The 19,615-nt window shown below is 42.5% G+C and overlaps 1 protein-coding gene across 1 annotated transcript; it reads left to right on the top strand.

The window, feature by feature from the left end:
- The first annotated feature begins 8,557 nt into the window (after positions 1–8,557).
- CD164 (CD164 molecule) lies at positions 8,558–18,840 on the top strand. Its single transcript, XM_026119929.2, has 4 exons — positions 8,558–8,850; positions 13,344–13,478; positions 14,802–14,882; positions 15,697–18,840. The coding sequence occupies exons 1-4, from the start codon at positions 8,715–8,717 to the stop codon at positions 15,855–15,857; spliced, it is 513 nt and encodes a 170-aa protein (XP_025975714.1). The 5' UTR covers positions 8,558–8,714; the 3' UTR covers positions 15,858–18,840.
- The last annotated feature ends 775 nt before the right edge of the window (positions 18,841–19,615 follow it).

Raw genomic sequence — 19,615 nt, 5'->3', positions numbered from 1 at the left:
TCCTCTATTGCCAAAGCAATCCTGAGTGACCTTTACTCCTGTGCTGAGCTCAGTGTATGAGCCACTAAAATTCACAAAACAGGGCAAAGATAACATGGAAGAAACTGAAATAGCAAAAAAGTGTTGAGGCCTAATTTTGTCTGGGGTTAAGTCCATGGATTTCGTGAAACCTAAGTAACATGCTTAAGTTTATTTGTGAAATGGGAATGAATTTAACAAATCACTTAGCAAATGTTTAACTTAATGTCTGAAAAGGACAGAGACATAGAGTGAACTTCACATGCTTTGAATGAGTATGGAAATCATCTTAATTTCAACAAGGGAATTTAGGTTCTTCCTTACTTATGGTACAAACAAAGAGATTCTTTAACCCGAAATGTGTCTGTAACTAACTAGCTAAGGAGCCTTTAACATATTTTTATTTCTGGGGTGTTTTATTTTCTAATGCATCCTGAAATCTATGCATATACTGCTGTATGGATTAATTTGTTATGTTGCGCCGACTTGTCTTCTGCAACATGATCTGCCCGGAGTGAGCAGATGTGTTTCCCTTACCAAAATACCTATGCATTTTCAGTAGGCTCTGTTCTCTCAATGAGCAACCAAGGGAGAAAGATTATATATATAGTTAGTCAGCAGAGCTGAGCTTTTGCCTCTGTGGGGGGACACAAAAACTGCCGGTGCCTGCTGGTGGAAGGCAGGAGCAGTGCAGGAAAAGCACTAGCCATGGGCTCGGTGGCCGGTGGTAGGGCTGCTCGGTGGCACGCGCTGCGCCCCCATGTCCCCACCGCGCTGCCTGAGTGCGGCACGGGGTGGCCAGGCAGGGGACACCCAGCTGGAGTTGCACCACGCAGGAAAAGTAATGCCAAGAAGGGGAGAGGACAGCCAGGAAACAGTTTGAATTTCAGACATAATGATGCTTCAGGCAAGCCACAATTACTGCATTTGCATTGGTCAGGACAGCACACTCTGCCAGCAAGATTGTGGTCAAAGCTTTGATCCCAGATTGAGGAGGGCACCTAAAAGGCAGAGTGAGTGTCTCAGCCCTGGTTCCCCCATTGCTGCAAGCCCAAACATGCTGAAGGAGCTCTAAATGATGAATAGTGAAGCAGTAAAGGAGGAATCTTGTTAGCTTAGTCCAAAAATAGGTTTTCGTGCTGTATTTTCTTTTGTAACCTGCATCTCTAATCGAGTGACTTGATACATATTGTCTCCTCTGAGAGAGCCAGCACTGAGAAGTGGAGCGCGCAAGCATCCTGGGGGACTCGCAAGCCCCAAGGCATGGGAAGGGGTCCTCAAAGGGCCGGGAAATTCAGTGTCGGCCTGCAGATGGTGAGGTGAAGATTTCTATTGCCAACTGCTGGTTTGGAGGAGTTGCTGTCTCCTGCAACCATATACAAAAACTCCCTTCTGTAAAGGGCAGATGGCAGCAACAGGCGTCCTGAGAAAACTATTATCTCACTGGATTACACAGTGTTTTATTTATGTGATATGTCACTGCTGTGGGAAAAATTGATATCTTTTGAGTTTTGCTTTGTTAGCATTTTACGCTGAGCTTCTTACTCCAGAAAAACTCCTATTAGACTCTCTTAGAAACTGGCCTAAAAAGATGATGAAAGAAGGCCTCAGAAAATAACATACAAAGTTATTTTCTTCATATGGGTATATGTGTGAAAACTGCAAGGACTGCGTGCTAACAAAACAGGGACAGTAGGCTCCAATTACTCTTTGCTAGTTCAAGTACTGATCAAATGAAAGCTGGAGCATGAAATCATAAGCTACAGTGTAGTTTACCAACCTGAGATCAGATGGTTTCTGAACCTGATCCAAGGGGGCTACCAAGGTCAATGGGAATTATCAGCACAGCCCCTCCGCTATGTAGGTATCTGTGTTGATCTGGGGAAGCCCTGTGACCTCCACAGTATATCTGTTTATTTTAGTTGTATCAAGGGGGCTTCAGACAATATATTTCATCTTCCTACAAATCTTGCCTCACTTATCTTCTTAGACTATCAGGGCTATAACACTCTACTGTTGTCATTTATGTATTAATTGCCTGTGATACCCATAAGCTGGAAACAAGAGTTTCAGATGCCAATTCTGGGAGAAAAAAAGTACTCCGAACTACTGATTTTAAAAGAACTTTACAGACAACATCAACTACGCAATGTTTCAAGAGGATCAAAATAATGTAATACAGCTATTGCATGAAGGAAGTATACAAGCGGTGTGATTTTACAAACGTAATAGAAAGAATCCTGATACCATAATTCTGGTAAGGTTTCAGATGTTTCAGGGTGCAGCGAGGGCTGGCTGCTGCTCAAGGGCAGGCAGCTCCCAGGGAAAAGAGGGGAGCCCCCGCTGGGGCTTCTTCTAGCCTTTTCCTGATGCGTTCCCAGGCCGGCCAAGGCTTCTTGGCTCTTTTTTATGAGCCGCTGGCCTTGAGCACACAGCTAAACTCCAAGGAGCGGGGGAGTGCGCTCCAGCCCTGACACCGGCCAGAGCCCACTTCTGTTTTATATAATCACCAAGAGGAAGCTGCACGTTACAGATATGCTAAGTGGATGTACTTAGTTTATCATCTTGTTTCAGGAAGACTCAATCTAAACATTAGCCTTATTTGTCTTCTATTACCTAAATCAGTCTGACCTTGTTCTGTGGTCGGTTCTTGCTGTGCAGGTGAAAAGTTTATTCTTTCTGCCACATCTTGCCTATCTGTATTGTCTTTTATTTTTCTTCCCTTGACATCTCTTTTCGCCTTGTCTTAGGCTAAAAGCATAGGGCTATACAACCATCTCCAAAAGGCTGAAAAAATCTTTCACCATTATTACATCCTCTGTACCACTCTGCATGTATATTTTTACCTTTTATGTTAAAAGCAGCCCTTCCACCCTGCTTGTTAAGCATGCAGGCTGCTAGAGTTTGAAGTCCTACATACTGCTAAAGGTCCACACTGCTTTCCTAGAAGTAGTTTTTCCCTTCTAAAAAATTGCAAACAGTGAAAAATGGATAAAACAACAGGTTGTAACAAGACATTACCTTCCCGTTTCATAAAAAATGAGGTACATAGCAATTCCCATAACAATTTTTTCCATTTCCCCAACAGCACAGCAACTCTTTCCTGGCTGGAGGGGTACATTCTCTGTGAACCAAAGAAGCTGCTGAGCCTGAAATTTCCCTGAAAAAAGAGTGAGGTGCCTGAGATCTCTTTTTCAGTGGGCATTTTCATCGGAGGCATGCATGTAATCTGCCCAAAAGCTGACAACTGTAGTTCCGGCAGTGGTGGGACATGATGACACTGGAGATGCAGAGGATTTGGAAATGGAGTGTGGTAACAAAACCAAGACTCTTCTGCATGATGACTTTAAAACAGATCTTGCTGAGTAGCTGCTTGCTATCAACTGATAGCTTATATACTCTCCAGAAAAAGGTGCAGAAGAACAGGACAGCACAGTGGAGAAACCTGCCCAGGATCAGTAAATCTTTTTAGGAGGTTGGTTATCTCTCAGACTAGAAACCTCTGAACATCCCAGGCCTGCAGGATAGTCCCTGCAGCGTGGAGCTACACGGACCAGAGGCAAGGTCTGCCAAGGGACTGAATGACAGGTTAGGGGCAGAGGATGTCTGCCTTGGCCAGCTGCAAGTCTACTGAGACCACCACAGAGCCACAGTGTTGAAGCGGATCATGCCTCCTCTTCCATCGTGAGGTGAATTCACCCAACGCTAACAGGAAGATACTGGGGAAGCTCAGTGTAAGACACTTCCCTGTAATTTCCTATCCCTGATTATCTCCCTGCTGTATTTTCAACAAAAGACATTATACATCTGGTCTCTAACTATTTATTATTTGTTGCCTATCACTATTTGATACTGATACACCTTTTTCCAAAAGCAGGGGCCTAGGTGTGTAAGCTACAGGAAAAGGCCATTAGCTTACCTGGTCCAGCTGCTTGTCCACCAAGAAACTGCATGTTAGTTTGTCAAATGGCATTTGACCTAAAAACCTATTAAAGAATAGTGTCATCTTTGCTTGAGGGTCCCCTCCTCCCCCAGGAATTAGACACTTTCACTGAAGAATACTAGCTGGTGTGTACAAAACACACACTATGTTTTATAAATATGTTGATCTTGGTCTGCTCTGTCACAACACCTCACACTTCTTTCAAATTTCCATTGCTTCCCTCTAGCATTTCTCCTTTCATAATTAAGGTACTAATTCAAAATTTTCTCTTTCTGCATAGTCTCAAGCTTGTCCTTGGATTGTGAGCCTGTAATTTCCTAACTTCTTGCATCAAGGAGCCTGTGCCCATTCACAGTGTTTCCCCCACATCACATCAGAAGCTCATAAATATTACTATTTAGCATGGCTCCATGGACAGCTGTGAACCATTTGTAAACTCATGATTTGAAAGCTACTTGGTGGGACTCAGACATGCACACTTGAGGGTGCTGCTCCGTGAGGTTGCATAGAAATGTCCAGCTCCTGTCCTGTGAGCTGGATAAAGGGGCTGCAGATGACACCTGCCGCCCTCTCCTGGGAGCAGAGGCACACACGGTGGCTTGTGTGAGTGGAGGGTGGGAGTGCTGCTCAAACCGTGATGCATGTGTGGCCATGTGGTGGGGTGTGCACATGTGCGGCTCCACCTGTGCAAGTGGGGCAGTAGCCTATATGCACCCACCAGCAACCAGGGGTGTTATGCATAACCCTGGGATTTTGGGACATGCAGCGACCTGGCTGGACTAGTAGCTGGACATCCCGAGTCCTGGACGTGGACCTTGGGCAAGTGGGTTGTACAGAGCAGATGCCAATATCCTCACCTGGAATTTCTGCTGGGGACAGACATGTGAGAACCTTAAATGCACACATAAACGATGTACAGCATGGCACACACAACCCCCATACGTGCCTTGGGGCTGCATCCAGCCCTGATCAGACACACCTCTACAGCAGGTTTGATGTCACAGCTGTCTCACAATGCAAGGATTAACTAAGGTTACAAAGCTCTGAACACAGGAATCAATGTATTAACGTTATTTTTGAAAGATTACAAGGGTTATGAATGGGAAGGATCATTTTGCACACCAGAATCCAATCATGCATCATTATGTAAGAGCATGAAACACCCAGAAACCACTTAGGACAGCATGTTTTCCTTGTTAGCCACCCATGAGGTATTTACACTTCACAGGCACTTCTCTTTCCACACAGGTGAAATGGTAATTTTGAAAAGGAATACAAATGTTTATAAATGGAACCAAAACGATAAGTTCCTTTCAGATTATCTACTAAAAATTTCTTGTTCATTACCACCCTCCCAGACTTTGCAGTATGTTACTCCACAACCTCTTCAAAAGCTCAGTTATTCCATCTTTCCCAGCATCAATGCATTGAGATTCCTGGGCATTTTCATTTAAAAAGTGCTTCCCTAAAATGGATATCTGCAGACCCTTAGTTTTTATCTGTATTTGCCAAGTACTTTACATAAATTTCCAATAATGCAGTGCTTGGAATTCCTTATAGGAAATCTTCCGACATTGAAAACAGAGGTAAATGCCTCACTAACCACTAAGTGTATAACAGTGCAATGAAAAATGAATACAGTGATGAATCTGATGTTTTAAATTCAACAACAACAACCAGAACTGCCATGATCCTGCTGACTGTATTCCTCAACAAACTCCTGAGATGCTGACTTTAAGAAAAAACAGACAAACCATATTTATCATACACTTGGATTCCCACCAGCCCCCAGTATTACATGATAGACACGTTTTCACTTGCTTGTGGAGACAAGCTGTAGCTGTAATTCTTGCCCTGCTGGTAATCTTAGCTCTGTTTGTATTGTATTGTCTACTTCATCTTCTCTGTGTTTTTCCATACATATGTATGCTGTTCGGAGTCTTGTCTTTTATCATTTTCATTTACCATATACCCTATTTGTTTTCATTCTAAAAAGGCCGTTTTCATGTTGCACCAGGATAACCAAAGTTACCTAGATTGCAGCAACTATGATTGTTCATGTTAAGCCTGCATCCAGCATATCTGCAGTCAGTCCCTCACAAAACAAAACATTGTATTAATTGCTGAGAATGCTCACAATATACTTGTTATGATAACCCACAAGAATTGCAAAAAGGAATACCTAAGTTCAAATAATGTCTTACATCTGGTGACCTGACAGGACATCCTGTGAATCAAGCTCTGATCCCAGTAAGGAATCCTGGGTTCTCGTCCCAGAAGGACATAAACATCCCTGCATGCATATGCCCTTGAAGGATAAGTGGAAGCAGTAAGAAACTTCCAGAACAATGCCCACTTCAATTTTGGTTAAGCAGGATCTATTTATGCTGCTCCTCTATTTATTTTACATGCTACTATTTCAAAGTTTCATACTACTTTTTTCATGCTATTTCATGCCAATATTTCACTATAACTTCTAAGAGGTGTCTGTTTATATCACAACATTTACTTTCTCTGCACTTTTCTTTGCTTTTTTCTTTTTTTTTTTCTTTTTTTTTTTTTTCTACTTTCATTGTAAGACTCCCTTGTACGCAGGCTAAGCTTTAGCCATTCTGCACGCTACACTCCAGCAGAAGCATTACAACAGGTTGCCCAGAGAGGCTGTCAAGTCTCCATCTTCAGAGATATACAAAAGTCATCTGGACGGGGTCCTGTGCAACCTGCTTTCAGTGACCCTGCTTGAGCAGGGGGCTGGACTAGATGATCCCTAGAAGTCCCTTCCAACCTCAACCATTCTTTGATTCTGGGAATATATGACATTACAGAGCTTTGACAGAAAGCTTTATGCCCAAATCATATATTATCAAGCAGCCCAGCAGATCATTATTGAGCTCACATTGTAACGTGCCTTAAACTTTCTGATGTTGCATTGGTAATATAATACCTTCAGGCAAGAAAGTAAAACAGAAGATTAAGCTAGAGATATCTCTGGCAGCTTCCTCCTATTCACTGCCCAAGTCCAGCTCCATGCTAAGGAGAGAATTTTCCCAATGGTCAATTTTTCTCATTCACACATCCTTTCATTCTGATGGTATCTTTCTCAAACCAGAAATATTAAAACTTACTTTATAGCTCTAGCTTGGCCCTCCTTTATGACAAAATGGCACAAGTCAGCGAGCATCACTTGGCATTTGGTTCCCAACATTTGCCTATGCTGACACTGAACAAAGGATATTGAAGCAGCTTTACATGCACAAACTTTTGTTTGCAGGCTCCACTGCAGATGGCGTATATTGACTCGAGTTACCTTAGAGGAGAAACAAAAGAGGGAAAGAGGGGAAAAAAAGGCAAAGGAAAATTCTCCTCAATGACTAGCAGAGAAAAGAAGTTGGATCCACAGACACATCCTTCTCTGGGCACTCTCTCCTGCGTAGCTGGAAATGACAATAACGAGATGAATTTTTTTGCCATGTTTCCCCGCTAGTCTGACAGACTTTCCATCAGGGACCTACTCAAACTCCCTATTAGTTGTTCCCATTTCTGATGCTGTTAACACTGACTGGAGCACAGCTGGACCAGGTACAAGTGCTGCATGCTGACTGTTAAGCTTCATGCATGATTATTTGGGGGTAATATTTATTTAAACAACTATTATCTACTATGTTATTCACTAAGCCTTGTTCTTCAAATAAAAACTAAAAGCCTCAAAATAACAAGTAGAAAAAAGGGGGGGGGGGAGCAGGGGAGGAAGTCAATCCCATACCCGTGGCAATCACTTTGCAGGAGAAATCCAGCAAAACAAATAGTTTTGGAGTTTGCAGGTGCACAACAGCAGGTGCATGAGGTGCTATGAGAGCAGTATAAAGAGCACAGCAGTAACACCACCACAGCAACTTCAGAAAAACTCACCACAGCTTAGGTGAAGGGTTACAGACCTGTGAGAGGCAGACTACAAAGCAGCCTTGGGCACCATACAAATCGAGGCAGCGAGGCCTAAGCACCACAGGGACGGCACTACTGTTTGCCATGAATTCGCTTTGGCCTGGGAGCTCCTGTCCTCACACGAGTCACCCCCACCCCCCACTGCCAGGGCGCACTAGAGGCGGGCGCTAGACTCCCACTAAAGGTCCCGGGGAAGGGAGAGAGCCCCTCAGCACACCGACACCAAAGGAAGCCAGCACGTCTCGTTCGGACGCCTCTCTCCACCCGTTAATTTTAAACAAGAACCCGCCTCCGCCACGCACCCCCTTCCCACAGACAGCGACGGGCAACGGCCGGTCCCCGCGCCGCCACGTCACCGCGCGCCGCCTCTCCCCGAGCCAATGAGCGGCCGCCGCCCTGCGGACCGGGCGGAGGGGGCGGTGCCTCCGGAGGGAGAGGGAGGAGGGAGTCGTGGCCACGTGACGCGGAGGACACGCTCCTGCCGGGCGGCGGGGTCACGTGAGGAGGCAACGCGTGTCCATACCCCCCCCACCCCCGGCCCAGAGTCGGGATTGTTGCATTACACGGGGGGGGGGAGGGAGGGAGGAGTATCACGTCACCGTCCCTGTCCCGCCGGCCAGCCCCGCGCGGGGGGGTGGGGCCAGCCTCGAGGCGGCGCCGCCGGGGCGAGGGCTGCGAGGGGCCGCCCGCTCACGTGACCTGGCGGGGCGGCGCGGCGGGTGCGCGGACCTAGCGGGAGGGGAGCGAGGCGAAGCGGAGGGACGCGCCGACTGAGCGGCAGCCGCCACCCACTTGCCCCAGCGCCGCCGCCATGGGCCGGATGCCCGCGCTCCCGGTGACTGCTCTCTGCCTGGCCGCGCTCTGCGGCTTGGCGGCGGCGACGGTGACGGCGACGGCGACGGTGCTCGCGACGAGCGGTGGGGCGGGCGCCCCCCTTTCGACCGTTGGTGAGTGCCTCGCGCTGCCCCCCCCGCCCCTCCGCGGCGGTTGCTGACGGGGCAGCCCCTCCCCCGCGCCGCGCGCTCGCGCCCCGCCCGTTGCCCGGCGGAGGGGGAGCGGGGCGGCCCCGCGCACCGGCCTGGCCGCTGCCTTACTCCGGCCCACAGCCCCCTGCGGCCGCTCTCCGCGATCCCCCGGCGGCGGCGGGGCCGCCCCGCTGCCGCCCGCCTCCGCCGCGCTGAAGCCACCTCTGCGCTCGGCGCCTTGCCGCAGCCTGCGGAGCTTTCTGCCCGCTTTTCTCGTCACTCTCGCCTTTCCCCCCCCCCCCCCCGCCAACTGTGAAATATATGGGTGTTGTGGTGTGAAATGGGCTAGCGCAATTTGAGCTGCTTCAGGTGCAGCAAAGTCTTAGTAGCTGGTAGCTTTGCTTCCAGTAAAATGCATGCAGCACGCTTGTTCCGTGCAAACTTCGTACAGTTCAAGTTGGGGTAGTCACTTACGCAACCAGCATTACGCTGCTGCTGCTGGTAGTTATTCTTTATCCAGACCTTAGCCTCACTGTTCCTCGTGTGGGCTTGTTTAATGTTCCTGGTTTTGAGCTGTATACTGAAATTTTCAAACGATCAAGAACCACAAAGTGTGTAGTACGCCCCAAATGTAAAGGAAAGAAGTTGTTCTAGAAGTACGTTAATGTTTTTGGCTGCATTTCATAGCGGTGCTGGGCGTAGTTTAGTGCGAAGCTATCCAGTAATGCAGGCTTCGCAAGGCCCTTCTAGGTTATTTCCTTTTGTTTCCCACTGGCGATGACATGATGTAGGCCAATACAGGCAGCAGATTGGATCCGTGAACTGCTTGAGGACTGCTGGAAATCGAAGGTTAACAACCTCACTGTCAGAGCAGAAGAGGGCAGTGTTGGTTCAGCAGGACAGATTCTGTTAAAGTCTTTCAGGTTCCCCCCTTAAGAGTAGGGGGAGTATCTGAATTCACAGTCACAGCTAATACACTTAACAGATTTATCTGGGGAGCAGAATGTGAGCTTGCCTACTTCAAGAGCTGCGTTTGTGGTACCCAAATACTTTCCAGTGGAGAGCAGGCATCTCGTCTGCTGAAGCTGGGCAGCTTGCTGTAATTCCATATAAAGATTTTAAGATAGCCTTTCATAGCAGGAATAGCGCTGGGAGAGCATATGACGTCCTGCTGCTGATTGTGAAGCTGAATTTGTTGACAGCTCCTCCTTGAAATATTTTGTGATGATACAAATGCGTTCTGGTCCTTTAACTCTTGCAGATCTGTTCTTCCCTTATGCTAGTCTGGGAAAACTGTTTTGAAAGTGAACTGAAAATCTTAATGCACCTGGTATTAGCTGCAACTGGTATTAGACTGTCCTCCCCTGTCTCCACAGATGTACCGTGCTAAATTGTCTGTATATCAATGAGGAGTTTCCATTTCTGAAAAATGAACATTAATTTTTCAACATTGTGCAGGCTATTATCACTGGTCAGATATATACCCAGAAGAATAAATGACTGTCTCTGAGATCCGTTGTCCAGAAACTGTCATATCACTACTGAAGTGGCTTAAGTACCATCTTTCTGAAGGGAACAGGGCAAGACTGTTGTTATACCTCACTGATATGAACTGGTAAAGATCTCGTTATATCTTTCAACATTTCTTGCAAGTGGAGAAGTGGGCACTAATATTTTTAGGTTATGTACAGGTGATGTACTTTACTTCCTGATAAGCCTGAGCCAGCCTTATCCAACAGAAAGGCTGCTGAATTCATGTTTAATCCAGATTGCCAGAATACTGAAGTTAGAGAGTTAACTCATTTCTAGTTGTTATCTTGAGAAGTGAATTACCATGTTCATTGCCAAGGATCTGTGACTAGCCTGGTTCCCTTCACTAGGGAGCAGAGTGGAGAAAAATGAAAGGTCATCCATTGGTGCCTGGAGTAGGTGGATATTATGTGAAATGTGCTGGCGAATGTGTGTGTTGCAAAGAGTGGGTGGTTTGTGTGCAGGGTGGGGTTTTTGTTTGTTTGTTTGTTTTTAGTGTGATGGCTGTATGAATAAGTCTTATTCGAAAGTAATACAGTAAAACTGTAGACTGGGAGAATTTATTTGACCCAGATATTGGATTTGTTGACATTGTGGTTTTAAGGCAACATTTGGCTGAGATTAACATTGAAAAGCAATATCATATTGGGCTGGTTAAGTTGCTGGCTCCTACTGTGATTAAAATAGAAATAGATTGATTTCTTTTCTATTTTCCTTTACGTGCATTTGTATATGAAGCTTTTTAGGTCCTTCCAAGTTGTTTAAAGTAAAACAGTTGTTTGCAACTCAGTCTTAATTTGTTGTCCTCTGTTAATATATCTTGTGCAACTTACATAAGCATATACAAGTATGTAGATAAGACTTTTCCTTCCAGCTTAAACCTGTGGTATGTGATAATAAAATACACAATTTTATTGTGCATTCAGTAACCACTTACTGTTGCTGTTTCAGGAAGTCCAACGTGTTTTAATAGACGTCATGTTTATTTGGCTATCACCTTGGTTTCTTCGTCTAAACGGTGACAGTTCCTAGTTAGATGCAACGTATCCTGTTGAGTACTTTAAAGGTGACAAGGAACTTGCCAGTATCCTAAAGATAGGGAGCTTCATACTCAACAAAAGGAGTTTCACATGTTAAGTCCACTGCTTCATCTGAGATGTAATAAATGGAAAACTTATGAACCTTCCAGTTTTAATTGTTAACTAGCACAGCTGTTTATGCAGACCTGAAATGCAGGGTCTGGCTTATAAAGCAACATAAAGTAAAACCTTCATGCTAGGCACATTCTCAGTTGCATATCTACTTTACTCTTCTCATAAACTTGGGCTTGATGTGCAAATCAGATTTGTTAAATAGTTAAGATTAAATCTTAAATTTGACTTGTGCAAAAGCCCACAAATTTTACTTTTTCTGAAAGCTGCCTAGAAATGGGTGGTCTTAAAATAGGATTGTCTGGTTTTTAAGATGCAGAATAGTAAATGCAGAGTCTTATTGCTCTTGTCCTGATTAGTTCAACAGTGCTGTTCGAATAGAGTGGCTTCCCAACAGAGATGAAGTTTGCGCACTGGTATGAGCTATCTTGTGGTGGAAGCAAGTCAGAAGTAATTCTGCTTCACTTGGACTTCTGTGTTGTTTCTAGAATTGTAACAACCATCTTTTAATCTAGAGTCAAAATCAGCATGAAATTACAAATTTCCGATTTTTTTCAGTACTTTCCAGAAATAGCATGCTGTTACAATACCTTGTTCTACATCTAAGAATAAACTTCTCCAATCTGTTTCTGCTAAACTTGCAGTGAGACTGTGAGGTTGTTGTGTTGTTTAGCTTCTGCATATTCGTGGAGGCTTAATTGGCACCTTAATAGAAGATTTTGTTTGATGTCAGAGGAATCTGTATACCTTATCAGCTCTCTGCTATCCAAGGTATTTGGAAACTGGAATACCCTGAATAGTGTGATTTTTGTGACATAGCCCGTATCATGGTGTGTAACATCTGGCTTAGCTTTGTCCAGATGAGTTAGCAATGAACAGTCTTACCATGACAGCATTTCAGCTCACCATAATGCTTCTCCATGTCAGTCCCCAAGTGTGAAGTCAGCCTTAAGCTGACTTGTTGCCTGTGGGATCCATGACAGGGTAGATTGTGATAGGTCCAACCTGGCTCTGTGTAGAGTCAATTTGTTCAGGTTTCCCACCATGTGGGATTGCTTCAAGATCTAAATAATCACACTTACATGGCACAGAGCTCTAAAGGCTTCTGGACATAATGGTATTTCAGCAGGAAGCTTGCTGAGTTGTCAGCATTCGTGGTATGATTAAGCAGTGTGATTAACTCGGTTAATACAATTGGTTTTAAAAGGTGTAGCAGTTTCTTACAGCACTTGCTGAAGCCTAAGGCTTCTGAGAGTACCTGTACCAGCAGCGGCTCTCAGAATGGAGAGCTTTTAGCTAATCTTTGAAAGATTAGCTGTCTTGGTTTTCCACATGCTGCTTCAGCTGTTTAACCACTCTGGTTTCTAGTTTCTATGTCAGGGTCACTTTTAGTTGCAGTTAGGTTCGGGAGCAGTACTAAATACCTGGTTTCCTATTTTGTAAAACTTGGGCAGACTATACTCAATACATAGCACCATTCTCCCTCCAGTTTGCCTTGAGGAAACTGATTTTGCATTAGTAAGCTAGGATGTTTGTTTTATTCAAATTTGCACTATGAAGTTGAGCACTGCCTCAATTGTCCTGTCTGTGACAAGCTTTTTTTATATATTTGCTCATGTAACTTCTGCTCTTCCTGTGGCAAATTGAACATTCAGCTGTTTTGTAATTTCAAAACAGCAGTATGCTGGAATTCAGTGCCATGTGTAAGGGTACCTAAAATTCAGCCTGCTGCTGTTTCTTGGAGTTAAATATTGTCATTAGTGTTTTTAAGCATAATCTTTTATTCTTTCATAGCTCCGACAACTGATCTTTCTACCAATGCTACTACAGCCTCTACCAATGCTACTACAGCCTCTACCAATGCTACTACAGCCTCTACCAATGCTACTACAGCCTCTACCAATGCTACTACGGCTCATACTACTATAGGTAATACAAAAAGACCCAGATGACTGGATGCGTGAGATCCCTTTGTAAACAACTGCTTGAACTTGGAAGTGTAGTGTGGGTTATAATGCAATATATGTTGCTAGGATTACTTTCGCTAGCCTCCGTTCATATGGAATATGAAATGGAGGATGTGGAAATGATTATGGAAAATTCTATACGAATGCCATTCATATAGAATGGCAATGAACCAGGAACTGGTGAATAAATAAAGGACAAGGGCCTTTTCACAGACCACTGTAGTGAAGCGACTACTAACATGTGAGGTGTGGAATACATAAATAGTTCCAAGGTTTGGAAGCAGTAGTTTGTGCATTAACTTTTTTTCCTTCAGATTCAAATAACTATAAAGTGGCTCAGTGATAGCTGTTTGAATTAGATAACAATTCATGACTAGTGGAAATGGCTAATGAGTTTGACTTGTATGTTGCCCAGTCCTAAAATTTCTGTTTTTACACGTGCTGTCATCTTAACAGCGAAGTCCTGAAAACCTCTTCTTTGAAAGCATCCCCAGCTCAAGGGAGCTGGGAGGTAGCAAGATGCAGAACTTGACTGGCTCCCAAAAGCCCGCTGTACAGTAGGCTGACACTTAGCTTTGAGTACACTTACAAACATTGGTGCTTGTCACAGCTATATAGTGGGATACTTAATTTTTAGTAAAATTAATCTTCTGTTAAAAAAAAAAAAAAAAAGACAGAGATCCAGAGTTCAGTGTTGATAACTGGAGGACTTTTAAGAGATATTCTAGCTGCACTTGACTGTTCTCATATTCGAATAATGTCACTGGCGGTTAATGATTTTCAGAAAGTTATGGTATACAGGGAGTATTCATCTGCTGTTTAGAGATATTGTATTTAAGTACTTGTTTAGTACAATATAAACTGATTCTAAATGCCTCGTAATAAAAGTCCTCTGCCTTGATACAGATTCTCGGTTGTCTTTTATGGAAGCAGCTGTCTTGATTCTTATTCCAGTATCAGCATTTACATTGATGTTTGAAGGAAAAGTATTTTTTGTCCAAGTGAAGAATTACTGTCTGATCTGTGGAGAGCCTTGAAATACTTGGATGAGAATGGTATGGTCAGGTTGTAAATTAAAAAAAAAAAATCCTTTTTGCAGAAACTTGGCTTAATGCCATGCAGCTGAACATATAAATTGTGTGGGGGCAGTCTGAAGTCAAAGCTTATCCTTGTTGGAGCACAAAAAGACAAATCATTTATATAAGAACCTAAATGCTTGTGAACTTTGCTCTTGGAAGCTCATGGTGTGTACATACTATCTGAATTTAAGTTTTCTCTCAAACAGCTAACGTCACTAATGCAACTACACATGCTCCTCTGTCTACAACTGCCAGTTCTTCAACCACCAAAACAACCAGTATACCAGGTAAATTCTTAGAATGAGGGGTAACTTGTGCAATGTTAAATGTCAGAAACATATTGGTCAAACTAAATCAATTGGCTACTTTTAATAGCATGGCTACAACTGACTTATTAACTCAGCTGTCGGACCTTTTGTTGGGAAGGGTTGTTTTGTCTTTGTTTTTGACTTGCAGCATAATAACGGGATGCCTTAAAAATTACATTGGACTACAGTGGTGGGAATGAGTTGATGTATTTAATTTCAGATTCAGTCCTAAGTATTCCACTACATGAAAAGCTCTCATGAAGTGAAGCTTTTTAAAACTAGCCATCAGCAGATGTCTGTTACTTCTAGATTCCTATCTGTTGAGGCTTCAGCTAATTTCTTTAAGCATAACTCTTGGGGCAAAGTACAACAGATGGAAGATAATTATTTAATGTGAATTTAAGCAAAAAAAAAATGGGAGCAAGCAACAAAGAATGGAAGATGCGTTTTGACTGTGAGCATATCAGTAATATATTTCTATTTAAAGGAGGGAAGCTTTGGCTTTTTGAAGTACAAATATTGTCCAGCTGAGACTCGTTCAGTTTTGAGATCCAAAGCAGTTTGGCTATAAATATCTCTAGCTTTGTATGAACAGTGCCTAATCAGAATTTCAAATTTGGTATTGCTAATCTAAATGCAGCTGTTGACATGTCATTTCTGATTATTTCTAGTTTCTTCTTGGTGTTTGACTGTTTTGTCTGAGTAGACTTAATGCAAGGAAGCAAATACTAAAATCTGTGTAAAATTATTTTAAGTGTTGTCCACTCATGAACTGTAATGTGGTGTTTAACAGGTACAAGTGCTACTGTGACTCCTGCACCTTCTCCACGCAAATCTACATTTGATGCTGCAAGTTTCATAGGTGGAATTGTCCTTGTGCTGGGTCTGCAGGCTGTAATTTTCTTTCTGTACAAATTCTGCAAGTCGAAAGACCGAAACTACCACACGCTTTAGGACCTGCCACTTTATAAGGGACTAGTAGCCCAACACCTGTAGTTCACTGAACCAAAATATCTTCTGTTGCTCATGGAAGACAGCAGTTCATAATATCCTTTAAATGTCTAAAAGAAGACTTTAAAAGAATATTTTTGCAACATTATACTTGGCAAGAGGTGATATGAATCTCTAATGGGATTACTTGCAATATGCTGCATGGGTTCTAATGGCTGTCTAATTTTTCTTTTGTGGCTGCTGCTGTGGGACTCTTTTTCAATATGCCAAATGTAGACGTTCACAGATTCTTATATTCAGTGGCAACGCTGTCTTGAGTAGACAATCTCATGGTGACTTATTGTGGAGGCTAATTTAATCAACCTTTGATGCAGTATCCTTTCAGTTTTATCAAGATGTGAATTACTGGTGACTGACTTCAGGGAGTGAAATACCATTTTTTACTAGCTTGTGGCCCTTACAGCACACTGCTAGAAAGGTGAACAGAATCTGTAGAAGTAGATAATGTCTTAATGAAATAAAATAATAACCCATTTTTTAATACAAGGATAAAGGTTGCTTGATACAATACTGCATTCCAAACTAAAATCCTGTGTCCTTTCCAATTAATGTTGAGGGTGGAGAGGGGATGTATGGATAATCTTCATAGGGGGGAAATGAAGATTAGTGCCTTAAAAGACTAAAAATTAATAGGCTGCAAAAGTGTCCCTCTTATCTCAAAGGTAAACAAAACCTATTAGGTACTAGCTTTATATAGGAGAGTGGAATATGAGTGACTTTAAGCATTCCAGTTTCAAAACATCCTACACTAAACAACGGTACCTTATTGATCTTATTTCTGAGGGTGAGGGAGCATGGTACAGCAGTCTACAGCTATAAACAGGAGAGATAAGTTGTTGACCTGTTCTGGCCTGCGAAGACCAAGTGTAATACAAATGACAAGAGTCAGTACAGTTCACTCCCTGCATAAAAAGGCAGCAACATACATATATACTTGAAATACTGGTGTTAGGGAAATGGAGGTTTTTATTCTTCAAATGGTTCTTAAATTCACTTAATTTATGTATTCGTCACCCTCCCACCCTCCAACGTGTCTGCTTGCTGATGGAGTAATAGAGTGTAGTTCAAAGGATCTGCTTGCTGATTTGATCCAAGTCAGGACTGCTAGGGCCTTTGGGGGGTGGATGGGGAAGTGTTGTAGAGTGTGAGGGGTTTTTTTGGTTGGTTAATTTGTTTTTGTTGTTGTTTTTTGCCCCTTTCCTTGCATCACATTTGTGTGACCCTGAAGTGAGCTGGTTCAAGAAATCTATGCAGCCAGATACTTTTTTTTTTTTTTTTTTTTTTTTTTTAACTTCTTGGCTGGATCATCCATGCTGAGTGTCAGCAAAGGTACATCATCTCCAATGTAGATTGACTTGGGAACCTGTGAAAGTAAGCCCATAGGAAAAATGGAAGTAAAGATAAAAGAAGTAGTGGGTTTAGCACTTGATACTTATCTTTGATGTGGAGTGACTGATATCCCTTGATCTTCAATTTCAGGAAAATCTGTAGCACTATCTTTCTAGCTCTGACTTGACTAGAATTTGGTACCCAATACAACAAAATGGCAGCATTGATGCAAATAATAGTCATGGCAGTGTAGCTTAAATATAAAGCAAATTCTAAGTGCACTTTAGTTGCATTGTTGCTTTCTTGTGTTCTAGTTTGAATGGCATTATTTCTATTGTGCTGCATAGAAAACTGAAGTTGCTACAAAATATAAGTTTAATCACCAGTACTGTATCTTTGAATTTATTAGCTTGTTTTCTAAACAGAACTAAGACAATCAGCTCAGGTTTAATAAACAGCAGAGTGAGCAGCCAGTTCCCAGCAAGTGTATGGATTAGATGGTATATCCTTGGCCTTATTATGAAATCACTTAATCTGTCCTTTCCCTGTCTCTGAATTACTTTATTACATTTATTCATTTAAAAAGATATCCATGAGCTTGTGTTCTGTGCTTTGAAATGAGCAAAATACTCTCCTAAAGTGTAACAGAGTTCTCCTTCAGCTCAGTGAAGCAAACTATATTTCTAGTATATAATTTGCAGGGGGTCTCAAAGGGCTATCTTCTGAGAAATTTGCAGAAAAATGCTACAGGATGCTTCACAGCATGAAAGACATTGCCACAGTAAAGTTGTTGCTCTGTAAAATGTTGCTAAAATGCTTACTCATGAGCTGTGCTGATCCGGATTTAGTTCATAAAGTATGCTGATGAAGCAAATTAAAATAATTTTTAAAGTGCCTTAAAATTGCTTAATCTTTTGCCTCAAATTTGTTTAAAAGGTATAAGGGGTATCTTGCCTTAGTTACTATTTTTTTCTTGGTGCCAGCAATTGCTACTTTCCAAGACTTTAGGAAACCCAGGATCTCTGATGTGTACAGATGTCAATCTGAAAGAATTTCAAGCTTTGTAGTACCTGAATTTAGTCTTGTTCTGGAGGGCCTGCACTGCACATAGCTTGCTCAGTAGCCTTGCCAACAAGATATAATCCAGTTTACAGAGTTGTGGCTAGGATTGTTTCCTTTTGATTTGTTTGGGGGGTGGGGGCTGGGTTATACATCTTCACCGTGTGCTTGGCTGCCTCACTATAAAAAGTAATAACTCCTTTGCAAAATTGCAGTATCGGCTAATCTGTGCTGTGTACTAGCAAATAACCTGAAGTAAGAACTTGCAGTTTTCCTTGGCCTTGTGTTCTGAAGTGGAAGGTAGCTTATAGATCTGTAGTTGTATTTGCCCCTAAATCAATTTTAGGCACTGAACTGTAGTGACTTTTCAAGTTACCTGGCTTTTTCTTGAAGCCAACTTGTGCAAGTATCAAGCTGTTATCTTATGAATGTTCTTTGCAAGTGTCGCTGTTGAAGTTTGTATTTTGTCTTCAGTGGAAGAAAACTGAAACAGTTGTAATCACAAAACCAAATTGATAAATAAAATCTGTCAAATGGATTTTTACTTGTAAACTTTCTCTTTGAGCAATCCCAGAGGGACTATCTGCCAACTTCCTGGATGTTGTCTGTGATAATCAAGAAACACTGGAAAAAGAGAAAGAATAAAAGGTTTGAAGAATTAAGCTAGCTCTTCTAAATACAGTATTAACTTTTAATTTGGTATATGGAACAATACACTAATTGAGATTTAGAATTGTCTCCACATGACTTCTTACTTAGATCACGTTTTCCATGTTAGTTCAGCCCTGTTCTCCCCTTAAAGCCAAAACATAACAAGATATTACCTGTTCCCCCTGCAACAACAAGTAAGTCTTAATGGTCAATGCTCCTCTTCACAAAAGCAAAGTTTATAATACTGGACTTCAGCCTGTAAGGCAGAAGTTACAGCCCTGATGATGTAGTGTTTGTTTATGTTAAGATTCTTAACCCTTAGGAAAAAGGTATTGCTCTGAACTTACTTTCATTCTTGATTATACAAGAAAGACAACAAGAGTTTGGACTCTGATATTTGCTAGGGGTTAATTGTCAGAGTGTCCTGGAAAAGGAGAACAGAGGGTGTGCAGTTCTGTGGTCATGCAGTGACTAAAATGATAACTAGTGCTGAGTGAAGTAACCTTAGTGACACTTCTGTGACTACTGAATGAAGCATGAGTGTGTCACCTGGTAGTATTGATGTAACTCTGTCCCACATCATGGGAAATCTGCAAAAACTTCAGTATTGTAACACTAAAATGAGCTTTATTTTAATAGCTATTTTAGCAAAATAGCAAAAA

Source organism: Dromaius novaehollandiae, chromosome 3 (assembly GCF_036370855.1).
Source record: "Dromaius novaehollandiae isolate bDroNov1 chromosome 3, bDroNov1.hap1, whole genome shotgun sequence".
NCBI lineage: Eukaryota > Metazoa > Chordata > Aves > Casuariiformes > Dromaiidae > Dromaius > Dromaius novaehollandiae.
This window is presented reverse-complemented; position numbering and strand designations above follow the sequence as displayed.